The sequence below is a fragment of the Etheostoma spectabile genome, unplaced genomic scaffold, assembly GCF_008692095.1.
Source record: "Etheostoma spectabile isolate EspeVRDwgs_2016 unplaced genomic scaffold, UIUC_Espe_1.0 scaffold00001871, whole genome shotgun sequence".
NCBI lineage: Eukaryota > Metazoa > Chordata > Actinopteri > Perciformes > Percidae > Etheostoma > Etheostoma spectabile.
This window is the reverse complement of record NW_022602823.1, coordinates 27,639-40,894: the sequence shown is the minus strand read 5'-3', so window position 1 is coordinate 40,894 and position 13,256 is coordinate 27,639. Positions and strand designations below refer to the sequence as shown.

General features: G+C 38.6%; 1 protein-coding gene and 4 non-coding genes across 5 annotated transcripts; 3 read left to right on the top strand and 2 right to left on the bottom strand.

Annotated features, from left to right (window-relative positions):
* Positions 1–5,205: 5,205 nt before the first annotated feature.
* On the top strand, positions 5,206–6,285 carry LOC116675417 (uncharacterized). The gene is made up of 2 exons (XM_032507247.1): positions 5,206–5,436; positions 5,597–6,285. Exons 1-2 carry the CDS (start codon positions 5,227–5,229, stop codon positions 6,266–6,268), a joined length of 882 nt encoding a protein of 293 aa, XP_032363138.1. The 5' UTR covers positions 5,206–5,226; the 3' UTR covers positions 6,269–6,285.
* Positions 6,286–9,663: 3,378 nt separating this feature from the next.
* trnav-aac (transfer RNA valine (anticodon AAC)) lies at positions 9,664–9,736 on the bottom strand. The gene has a single exon. It is a non-coding gene; the product is annotated as a tRNA-Val (tRNA).
* Positions 9,737–9,977: 241 nt separating this feature from the next.
* Positions 9,978–10,049, top strand: trnad-guc (transfer RNA aspartic acid (anticodon GUC)). Its single transcript has one exon. It is a non-coding gene; the product is annotated as a tRNA-Asp (tRNA).
* Positions 10,050–12,013: 1,964 nt separating this feature from the next.
* On the bottom strand, positions 12,014–12,086 carry trnav-aac (transfer RNA valine (anticodon AAC)). Its single transcript has one exon. It is a non-coding gene; the product is annotated as a tRNA-Val (tRNA).
* A 240-nt stretch (positions 12,087–12,326) lies between these two features.
* Positions 12,327–12,398, top strand: trnad-guc (transfer RNA aspartic acid (anticodon GUC)). The gene has a single exon. It is a non-coding gene; the product is annotated as a tRNA-Asp (tRNA).
* Positions 12,399–13,256: the final 858 nt, after the last annotated feature.

The window sequence follows — 13,256 nt, the reverse complement described above, 5'->3', positions numbered from 1 at the left end:
ACAATTCATTATGACATCAACTTCCTTTTTAATAAATGCATATACACATCACTTTCTTTTTGATTTATGCATATACACATCAACTTTCTTTTTCTTTATGCATATACACATCAACTTTGTTTTTATTATATCATCACCATTCATTATGACATCAACTTTCTTTTATATTAATGCATATAGACATTAACTTTCTTTTTAATAAATGCATACACATCAACTTTCTTTTAGATTAATGCATATACACATCAACTTTCTTTTTTATTAATGCATATACACATCAACTTCTTTTAGATTTATGCATATACACATCAGCTTTCTTTTAGATTAATGCATATACACATCAACTTTCTTTTTATTTATGCATATACACATCAACTTCTTTTTATTATATCATCACCATTCATTATGTCTCCATCACTATTCATTATGACATCAACTTTCTTTTATATTAATGCATATACACATCAACTTTCTTTTTGATTAATGCATATACACATCAACTTTCTTTTTGATTTATCATCACCATTCATTATGTCATCATCACTATTCATTATGTCATCATCACAATTCATTATGACATCAACTTTCTTTTTGATTAATGCATATACACATCAACTTTCTTTTTCATTAATGCATAAACACATCAACTTTCTTTTTAATAACTGCATATATACATTTTGATTGAAAGACAAGAACCCATCGATAAAATTTGAAATAAGTTTGCAAAATTCTTTGTCTGCCAATAGAAGAGAGTTAAATCTCCAAAGAGGTGGGCTACGTTTATAGGTAGAAAGTTGCATATTTCGTTTCGTTTCGTTTATTTCACACGTCATTATTGTACATTCAGACACAATTCCATGAGGCACAGCAATCCTATACAGGACGCATGAAATGGGAACCCCAAATAAGCTACTAAAAGCTTTTCCATATCTAATAATAAAGGTGAATGGTCAGATATTACAATACCTAAATAGTCAGAGGAAATTACACCTGCATTAAGCCTACTGTCAATAAAAAAGTAATCAATCCTAGAATATGAGTGATGCACCTGGGAAAAGAAAGGGAATTTTTTAAGGGTGGGGTTACGAGATCTCCATGGACCAACAAGACCATTCCGTTTCCTAAAATCAGAAAATGTTATAGATTATATGTTATATATGTTATAATGTTATATAGATTGAGTCAGATTTCGAGGATTAGAACGATCCAAGATTGGGTCAAAAACACAAATTAGATCCCCACCGAAGATCAGCAGGTGTGTGTTCAAGAAGGGAATGTACTCAGCAATCTGTTAGCGAATTCAACATCATCGAAGTTTGGGGCATTTACATTTACAAACAAAACCCTCTTTTGTGAAAAAGTACCAGCAACCATGAGGTATCTGCCATTCCTATCAGCAATAAATCAGTGGATGAGAACTGAACTTTTCTGCTAACTAAAATGGCGACTCCTCTAGCTTTGAATTAAAATTTGAGTGGAAAACTTGAGCCACCCAAGGGCAATGTAACCTACGGTGATCTTTGACGCGAAGGTGAGTCTCCTGCAAGAATACTATATCAGAGTTTAAACGTTTCAAGTGCGCAAAAACCTTAGATCGCTTAACAGGATTCCCCATACCTCTGATATTCACACTGATAAATCTGAGAGGTGTGCCTGACCCAGCCATGCTGGGATCTATAATGCCATTAACCATTTAAATAAAAAAAATAACATAAAAAAATGAAAATGGTCATAGAGAGCACCCACCCCCCAACATACCCCAAACACAATACACCCAAAGTCCCCATATAACCATAGAACAAAGGAGAGAGCCGTGTTCCCCCAATAACCAAAAGTTGTCCACAATAGCGTTGAACAACCCGGAGACCATGCAGAATAGACAAAGGTAAGAGAGAAAAAAAACTCCCGCCGATCTCAACACTGTTTAACAGTATGCACATGAATATAGTAAAGCACGTAAAAATGCAAAATGACAAATAATAGTAGGCCCTCAGTCCTGTACTATCAGATGGAGAAAGCATAAAATGAGGTAGTGCTGATCATATCTGAAGTACAAAATACAAAATACATATATTATGTTAATCACATACAGTAAGATTGAAGGAAAAAAAAAATACCTGCTATAAACAAACAGTGACACTAACCTAGTTAGTGTAGCAAGCCAGAAAACCTGAAAATCTACTGAAAACAAATACTGAACATGTAGATAAATAAGGCTGGTGAGTCCACAAACTAAGGAATAATAGAACAAAAATCTGAAAAGCTACTAGAGCTCACCCAGAAATCAAAGTTTTGACATAGTCGCTGGCTTCATCCGCAGAAACAATGTCCTTCTCAACACCGTTGTATGTGATGCGAAGTCGCGCTGGATGAATCCGACCATATCGAGCACCGACAATGCCACGAAGTTGGCGTCTGACCTCGTTGAAAGCAGCCCGAGCCCGAGCTATCTTGGCAGTGTGATCCGGGAAGAGTGAGACGGTCAAGTCTCTGACTTTCATCTGTCGGAGCTCTCTAGCGCGGCGCAGAATGTCAACACAGTCACTGTAACAATGAAATCTGCACACAATGGCTCGTGGACCATCACCAGGCTTGGGTTTGGGTTGGAGGGTCCGGTGGGACCTGTCCAAAAGAGGCTCTTTTTCCAGACCCAACGCTTCCTTCAGTAAGGCAGATACACATAACTGCACATATACATAACATTTCTTTTTGATTAATGCATATACACATTCATTATGTCATCATCACTATTCATTATGTCATCATCACTATTCATTATGACATCATCACTATTCATTATGTCATCATCACTATTCATTATGTCATCATCACTATTCATTATGACATCATCACTATTCATTATGTCATCATCACTATTCATTATGACATCATCACTATTCAATATGACATCAACTTTTTTCATAGATTACACCAACACACCCAAAACACACAACTGGTAAAACAGTTAATTTCGTGCTCAAAATCCCACATTGTAAACTAAACTCCAAAACTAATTTTCAAAATACAATAATACACTAACACTACACACTATGTCTAACAAAACACTGCAAACATGTTTCAAAATACAATAATTATTCCAAACACTAACACACGTTCTCTTCCAACAGGAACATTTAGTCAATCATAACACAATGACAAAAAAAACTCTATCATCAGCTGAAATTACAGAAACTGCAATATTTTAGATGTGTCAGGTATGCCTTTACACAATAGACAGTATACTGTATTGATCAGAGATGGTGTTTTGCACATGCATTTTATTTCTTTTGTTGAAAAAATTCAAATTTAAAAAATAAATGACTATCTCAGAGTAGCTTTATAGAATCTACAGTTTATGAAAAAAAAAGGAGGGGGATGCCCTCAGAGATGGAGGCGCTGGGTTTTGAGGGCGCCCGTGTGACCTCCTCAAAAGGACTAAGAACAGTGAGCATGTCTGATGCTAACCCCACTCATTTGGATAGATGATTGTAGAATCTTTACCCATGTTAGAATGCCAAGCCCTGCGCTGCTCCACCAGCCGCTGGAGCATGTAGAAAGTATTGTTCCACCTTGTTTTTTCATCTGTTATGAGCGTGTGCTGGGGGAGGTTCTACTGTGTTTGGAGCTCATGTAATCTGTTGCTGGCTTTGCTTGAGCAATGAATATGGCCAGATATGCTCCTGGCTTTGGAGAGAAGGGATGAATAGTGATGATATCATAATTAATGGTGATGATACAATGAATAGAAAGTTGATTGTACATGCATTACAGTATTTCTGAGTTGCTAAAACACTAAAATTCATTCGCAAAACCAAAGTTGCAAGTGTACAAACCACTTTATTGATTGAAGCACACAGTTTGTAGAACTTTAAACACTTCTCATGTGGTTAGACACAGCTAGCAAATCGGAATCGCTCTTTGTGCAAAACTGTAAACACATTGTCATTCAAAAAGCACATGTAGCATTTTGGTGCACTTCAACTCAGAATGGCACAACACAGCCCCAAAAGTAACACACTGTTGTCATCGGTAACACACAAGCACTCAAAATTTAACACACCTGTTTCAAATCAGTAATGTGTTGCACCCAATCAGTAATGGGGATATAAAGCCAGGTCAAATCCAAATGGGATGTGTGATTTTCACAATGGAGGGCAGGAGAGAAGGTGGAAGTGGACGTGGACGTGGACGTGGACGTGGACGTGGACGTGGACGTGGACGTGGACGTGGACGACAAGGAAGAGGAAGAGGAAGAGAAGGAAGAGGAAGAGGAGGAGGAGGAGGAGGAGAAAGAGACAGAGGAGGAAGAGACAGAGGAGGAGGAGGAAGAAGAAGAGAGAGGAGGAGGAGGAGGAGGAAGAAGAGACGGAGGAGAGAGAGGAGGAGGAGGAGGAGGAAGAGAGAGGAGGAGGAGGAGGAGGAGGAGGAGGAGGAGGAGGAGGAGGAGGAGGAGGAGGAGAGGAAGAACAAGAGCCATCATTTCCAATGAAATTAGAGCAACAATCATACACCATGTTCTGGTTCATGGAATGAGTATGAGGGAAGCAGGACTACGTGTCCAACCAAATATAAGCAGGTTCTCTGTGGCCTCCATTGTCAGGACATTCAGAGAACACAACCGGTAAGTGTACTATCATTTGTGGTCCCTCAAACTTACAGTACAGTATGTACAGTTGTGGAATGTCTCAGTAAATTACTGTAACATCTCTAAAAATTGGCCCTTTTCTTGCAGTATTACAGTAAAACTAATAATAGTATTACATAAAAATATATATTTTTGTATTTTACATATTTGGTTACATTGCATTAGGTCTGTCTGTACAATTCTAACAAGATGTTTATTCGCTAGAATTGAAAGACTGCCACATGCCGGTGGAACGAGAGGTATATTCTCACAAGAAGGGGCGGCTGTGGCTCAGTGGTAGAGCGGTTGCCTGCCAATCGGAAGGTTGGTGGTTCGATCCCTGCCCCTGCAGTCATTGTCGAAGTGTCCTTGGGCAAGACATCTAACCCCGAGTTGCCCCGGTGCTGCACATCGGAGTGTGAATGTGTGTGAGTGTTTATCTGATGAGCAGGCGGCAGCCCGGCCACAGTGTATGAATGTGTGTGAATGGTGAATGTATCCTGTAGATGTAAAAGCGCTTTGAGCAGTTGTTAAGACTGGAAAAGCGCTATATAAATACAGCACATTTACATTTACAAGAGCAGGAGACCATTATTGTCAATATGGTCCTTCAAAATAATCTCATTCGTCTGCGAGAAATACAACAGCGAGTTGAGGAAGACAACGAGAACTTTGAAGGAATCAACAGTGTGAGTCTCTCCACAATTGACCGTGTCCTGAAACGCAACCTGATAAGTCTCAAACAAGTCTACAGAGTACCATTTGAGAGAAATTCTGAGAGGGTAAAAGAGCTACGATATCAATATGTACAAGTAAGTAATACGTAATGTCCAGAGATTATAAAGCACTATTGAGTTACTGTACATCTTTACTGTGTTGAATGTAATGCAGCACATGTATACAGAGTCATGAAGCCTGGAATGCTATGTCATTTACGTTATATCAAAAATGAACTTTTTCTCATTTCTATAGAGAATGTTTCAACTGGATTCCATGGAGAGGCCTCATGAGTGCATCTTCTTGGATGAAGCTGGCTTCAATCTCACCAAGAGGAGAAGGAGAGGCCGCAATATTATTGGTCAACGAGCCATTGTCGAGTTGCCAGGGCAGCGTGGTGGCAACGTGACCATATGTGCTGCCATCAGCAGCTACGGGGTTATTCACCGCCATGTGACTTTAGGACCTTACAACACTGCCCATCTTATAACGTTTCTGTATGCTCTACAGGAAGCATTACTGAGACGTGAAGAGAGAGGTGATGAGCAGGCAGAGCATCCCATGTACGTGGTAATCTGGGACAATGTGAACTTTCACCGTGGTCCTAGAATCCGTGAGTGGTTTGAAAATAACCCACGTTTTATAAATGTGTGCCTCCCACCATACTCGCCCTTCCTTATTCCCATTGAAGAATTTTTTTCTGCATGGAGGTGGAAGGTCTATGACAGAACTCCTTATGCACAGGAAAATCTCCTTCAGTCAATGGATGCAGCATGTGACAACATTGGAGTGGAATCGATTCAAGGTTGGATTCGTCATGCTAAAGGATTCTTTCCCCGTTGTTTAGCAAGGGACAGGATTGCCTGTGACGTTGATGAGGTCCTGTGGCCTGACCATGCCCAGAGGCATGATGCTGAGGCAGAATGATTCCAAGACATTGCTATCGATCTGCTACATATTTTGTTTGTGACTATTTGTGTGCAGGATTGTGCAAGCACTTCATAATATATCAAATTTTTCCCCTGCTCTGCTTTGAGTGCAGTGTTTTGCATTTATCTCTGTAGTGTGTAATGACTGCTGTGTAGTGTTTATGCATTAGCTGGATGTGTGTGATATCTGAAAACAGTGTTTGGTTTTGGGTAAAGATAACATAGTTCTGAAGCAATTGTTTGATATAGCAAGACAAGTCAAAGGTTTTGACAGTGTAGCTTAAGTTTGGTGATTTGTGTTTAAGGTTTTGGGAAAGCGAGAGAAATGTTCAAAAAATGTGTTTTAGCAGCTCAGAAATACTGTAATATCAAAGAATGTTGAGGTGTATATGCATTAATATCAAAGAATGTTGATGTCATAATGAATAGTGATGATGACATAATGAATGTGTATATGCATTTATTAAAAAGAAATTTGATGTGTATATGCATAAATCTAAAAAAAGTTGATGTATTTATGCATAATTCAAAAAGAAAGTTGATGTGTACATGCATTAATCTAAAAGAAAGTTGATGTGTGTATGCATTAATAAAAAAGAAATTTGATGTGTATATGCATTAATCTATAAAAAAAAGTTGATGTCATAATGAATAGTGATGATGACATAATGAATGTGTATATGCATTAATCAAAAATAGATTTTATGTATATGTGCAGTTATGTGTAGCCGCCTTACTGAAGGAAGCGTTGGGTCTGGAAAAAGAGCCGCTTTTGGACAGGTCCCACCGGACCCTCCAACCCAAACCCAAGCCTGGTGATCGTCCACGAGCCATTGTGTGCAGATTTCATCGTTACAGAATGTTTCAAAGATCACCGTAGGTTACATTGCCCTTGGGTGGCTCAAGTTTTCCACTCAAATTTTAATTCAAAAGCTAGAGGAGTCGCCATTTTAGTTAGCAGAAAAGTTCAGTTCTCATCCACTGATGTTGTTGCTGATAGGAATGGCAGATACCTCATGGTTGCTGGTACTTATTCACAAAAGAGGGTTTTGTTTGTAAATGTAAATGCCCCAAACTTCGATGATGTTGAATATGCTAACAGATATCTGAGTAACATTCCCTTCTTGAATACACACCTGCTGATCTTCGGTGGGGATCTAATTTGTGTTTTTGACCCAATCTTGGATTGTTCTAATCCTCGAAATCTGACTCAATCTGCTATGTCTATAACATTCTCTGATTTTAGGAGACGGAATGGTCTTGTTGGTCCATGGAGATCTCGTAACCCCACCCTTAAAAAATTCTCTTTCTTTTCCCAGGTGCATCATTCATATTCTAGGATTGATTACTTTTTTATTGACAGTACTCTTAATGCAGGTGTAATTTCCTCTGACTATTTAGGTATTGTAACATCTGACCATTCACCTTTATTATTAGATATGCAACTTTCTACTTATAAACGTAGCCCACCTCTTTGGAGATTTAACTCTCTTCTATTGGCAGACAAAGAATTTTGCGAACTTATTTCAAATTCTATTGATGAGTTCTTGTCTTTCAATCAAAATGTATATATGCAATTATTTAAAAAAAAGTTGATGTGTTTATGCATAAATCTAAAAGAAAGTTGATGTGTATATGCATTTATTAAAAAGAAAGTTGATGTCATAATGAATCGTGATGATGACATAATGAATGGTGATGATAAATCAAAAAGAAAGTTGATGTGTATATGCATTTATTAAAAAGAAAGTTGATGTGTATATGCATTAATATAAAAGAAAGAAAGTTGATGTCTATATGCATTTATTAACCGGCATGTTATTTTAAGCATGCAATTGATATGAGTTGATCAGAAATTGTTATATTTATTGCTGATTTGAAAACTATTTACATGACAGCATCAAGCTTCAGATCAATGGTGTTGTCATGGTAACAAACAAACTATATACAGAACGTTTTGCAACAATGAATACAACACATGCGGTTGCAATTATGAAGTAAAATGTAATGAACAAGAGTTTTAATACTCCATATAACTTTCTTTTTTTAACTTTAAAATTTTTTATGATCAGTGTGATTATCACAGAACGCTGCGCGGCCAGTTGAGGAGTTTTATTCAATCCGAGCACGGATATTGACTCATATTACTCGGATAATACTTGTACTCGGCAAAAGTGCTTTATCCGTACCGGATACTCGTTTCAGCCGGATACTCGGATCACCCCTAATATACACATCAACTTTCTTTTTGATTATTGCACATACACATCAACTTTCTTTTATATTAATGCATATACATATCAACTTTCTATTTGATTTATCATCACCATTCATTATGTCATCAACTTCTTTTTAATAAATGCCTAACAAATCAAATTTCTTTTTGATTAATGCATATACACATAAACTTAATTTTTGATTTATGCATACACACACCAACTTTCTTTTAGATTAATTCATACACTCATCAACTTATTTTTGATTTATGCAAATACACATCAACTTTCTTTTATATTAATGCATATACACAACTTTTTTTTTTGATTTATGCATATACACATCAACTTTCTTTTAGATTAATGCATATACACATCAACTTTTATTGATATTAAAGCATGAACACATCAACTTTTATTGATATTAAAGCATGAACACATCAACTTTTATTGATATTAATCCATATACCATCAACATTCTTTGATATTACTGCATATACACATCAACTTTCTTTTTATTTTACGCATATAAACATCAACTTTCTTTTTCATTAATGCATATACACATCAACTTTTGTTTTGATAAATGCATATACAGATCAAATTTCTTTTTGATTAATGCTTAAAAAACATCAACTTTCTTTTAATAAGTGCATGTACACATTCAATTTATTTTTTATTAATGCATATACACATCAACTTTCTTTTAGATTAATGCATATACACATCAACTTTCTTTTTCATTAAGATAAGATGGTGCTTGAACATGAAGAGCTTTGTAGGTGAGAAGAAGGATTTTAAATTCTATTCTGGATTTTACAGGAAGCCAATGCAGAGAAGCCAAACCAGGAGAGATGTGATCTCTTTTCCTGGTTCCTATCAGAACACGTGCTGCAGCATTCTGGATCAGCTGAAGAATCTTTATGGACTCTTTTAAACAACCTGATAATAAAGAACTGGAGTAATCCAGCTTAGAAGTAACAAATGCGTGGACTAGTTTTTCTCCATCAATTTTCGACAGGATATTCCTGAATCTCTGAATGTGATGACTACTGCACTGGGGAAACTTCGGTAGGCCTGGCCACGATTTCACGTCAGGGAGATTTTTCCGTGAAGGTTATGGAGAGTTTAACTTCGCAGAGTTTGATTGTGCGAAGTCAATACAAACAAAGAAATGTGTTTCCGCCCTGTTTCGAACAGGGGACCTTTCGCGTGTTAGGCGAACGTGATAACCACTACACTACGGAAACTGACGAAAAGCATTTATTTTGCATATTTGTGGGAAAATGCACCATTTTTATTTTACTGCAAATGTTCAAAAAGCTACAAAATAGAGATTTTAAACTAGATTCAGTCACAGATGCTTTGTCATGGATTTGAATGATAGCAAATATGTAGTAAACCTAAATATTTCTACATGCATTGACTGGGGTCTGAATGTTGGAATAGCGCCACCTATTTCTTGATGTGCCAAATATTAAGCCTGGGCATTCCTCGTTAGTATAATGGACAGTATCTCCGCCTGTCACGCGGAAGATCGGGGTTCGATTCCCCGACGGGGAGATTTTTCTACCAGCTAACCAATGCAAGGCCTCGAGGAAGTCCCGGCGAATGCATGGGACTACTTGGGAAAGTGGGCCTTGGCTCAAGCTGTGTTCACCATGGAAGGAGAACTCCTGATCCTAAATGGGAATAATTTCAAGCGATTGAAAGAGCACAACTCCTGGACGTGAACAAAACGTCACAAGGTGCCGCAGGAGTTGGGAGAGTGTCAAGTCTAGCCACCTTGGAATTCCATTTATGCTCTTTGCAGACTATGTGGTTCATTTGGCTTTATCAGGCATTGATCTACAGCTTCCACTGGGGTGAATCATGAGGGGGAAAGCGTGCCTTGGCTCAGGTTGTGTTCAGCATGGGAGGAGAACTCCTGACCCTAAATGGGAATATCGTCAAGCAATGGAAAAAGCATATCTACTGGACATGAACAGCACCTCACAAGGCGCAGCAGAAGGTGGGAGAGTGTCAAGTCTGGGCACCTTATAATTCCTCTTCTGCTCTTTCCAGATTATGTTGTTCTGTGGGCTTCATCAAACAGTGATCTACAGCACCCACTGGGGCAGATTGAAGTCCAGTGTCAAGCATTCGGAATCAAAGTCAGCCCCTCCAAATCTCAAAGCTCAGGATTTCTCCCATCGGGTTGGGAGTCAATTGCTGTCCCAAGTGAAGACGTTCTTGTATCTCAAAAGCTTATTTCAAACAGTGCAACTTGTTCCAACACAAAAACCACAATACTCCTGAAACTTTGGATGGTCGCCTCCGCCTCTCACACGGAAGACTGGGGTTTTATTTCCCGATGGGGAGATCTGTCTACCAGCTGCTAATTATTTCCCAAGGCTAAATCGACACTAGTATCATCTGCCAGAGTAGTTTGGATACGAGGCCCAACCATAGCAAAAGATATGACATTTTTTAAGAATGTATTATAGTGGATATACTCCAAGAAAGACAAAGGTTTTACAAAAGGATTGAGAATGATCCTGCTATCAAAGATATGTTTTCAGTGACAATATGATCGCCTACTTCAGGATCCAGGAACGTAGGCAGACAGCAGGAACCTAAGACGGATCCAAGAATGTAAAACATCAACTATGAGGCTAGGAAGTTGAGGTTCAGGTAATTTAATTCAATTCAATTTTATTTATATAGCGCCAAATCACAACAACACTTATCTCATTGCGCTTTTCATAAAAGAGCAGGTCCAGACCATCTTCTGTGATGTTATTTAATGAAACCGGAAAATTCCCACCAAGAGCAAGCACTAGGCGAAAGAGGCAAGGAAAAACTGAGCCAGCACTAACTATAAGCTTCATCAAAGAGGAAAGTCTTAAGCCCACTCTTAAATGTGGAGATGGTGTCTGCCTCCTGAACCCAAAGATGGTGTCTGCCTCCTGAACCCAAACGGGAACCTGGTGAGGAGCTTGATAGCTGAACACTCTGGCTCCCATTCTACTTTTGGAGACTTTAGGAACCACAAGGAACCCTGCATTCTGGGAGCGCAGTGCTCTGGTGGGGTAATAAGGTACAATGAGCTCTTTAAGATAAGATGGTGCTTGAACATGAAGAGCTTTGTAGGTGAGAAGAAGGATTTTAAATTCTATTCTGGATTTTACAGGAAGCCAATGCAGAGAAGCCAAACCAGGAGAGATGTGATCTCTTTTCCTGGTTCCTATCAGAACACGTGCTGCAGCATTCTGGATCAGCTGAAGAATCTTTATGGACTCTTTTAAGCAACCTGATAATAAAGAACTGGAGTAATCCAGCTTAGAAGTAACCAATGCGTGGACTAGTTTTTCTGCATCAATTTTAGACAGGATATTCCTGAATCTCTGAATGTGATGACTACTGCACTGGGGAAACTTCGGCAGGCCTGGCCACGATTTCACGTCAGGGAGATTTTTCCGTGAAGGTTATGGAGAGTTTAACTTCGCAGAGTTTGATTGCGCGAAGTCAATACAAACAAAGAAATGTGTTTCTGCCCTGTTTCAAACAGGGGACCTTTCGCGTGTTAGGCGATCGTGATAACCACTACACTACGGAAACTGACGAAATGCATTTATTTTGCATATTTGTGGGAAAATGCACCATTTTTATTTTACTGCAAATGTTCAAAAGCTACAAAATAGAGATTTTAAACTAGATTCAGTCACAGATGCTTTGCCATGGATTTGAATGATAGCAAATATGTAGTAAACCTAAATATTTCTACATGCATTGACTGTGGTCTGAAAGTTGGAATAGCGCCACCTATTTCTTGATGTGCCAAGTATTAAGCTTGGGCATTCCTCGTTAGTATAATGGACAGTATCTCCGCCTGTCACGTGGAAGATCGGGGTTCGATTCCCCGACGGGGAGATTTTTCTGCCAGCTAACCAATGCTACAAGGCCTTGAGGAAGTCCCAGCAAACGCGTGGGACTACTCGGGAAAGTGGGCCTTGGCTCAAGCTGTGTTCAGCATGGGAGGAGAACTCCTGATCCTAAATGGGAATATTTTCAAGCGATTGAAAGAGCACAACTCCTGGACATGAACAAAACGTCACAAGGTGCCGCAGGAGTTGGGAGAGTTTCAAGTCCGGGCACCTTATAATTCCTTTTCTGCTCTTTCCAGATTATGTTGTTCTGTGGGCTTCATCAAACAGTGATCTACAGCACCCACTGGGGCAGATTGAAGTCCAGTGTCAAGCATTCGGAATCAAAGTCAGCCCCTCCAAATCTCAAAGCTCAGGATTTCTCCCATCGGGTTGGGAGTCAATTGCTGTCCCAAGTGAAGACGTTCTTGTATCTCAAAAGCTTATTTCAAACAGTGCAACTTGTTCCAACACAAAAACCACAATACTACTGAAACTTTGGATGGTCGCCTCCGCCTCTCACACGGAAGACTGGGGTTTTTCTTTCCCTATGGGGAGATCTATCTACCAGCTGCTAATTATTTCCCAAGGCTACATCGACACTAGTATCATCTACCAGAGTAGTTTGGATACGAGGCCCAACCATAGCAAAAGATATGAACTTTTTTAAGAATGTATTATAGTGGATATACTCCAAGAAAGACAAAGGTTTTACAAAAGGATTGAGAATGATCCTGCTATCAAAGCTATTAATAATCAAATATAATATTTACCAATTTACATGTGAAAATATGTCTGCTCTATACACGTTAAATTAATTTACACATTTATAGTGTGATGTGTATATTCTCATACTTTTTTACAA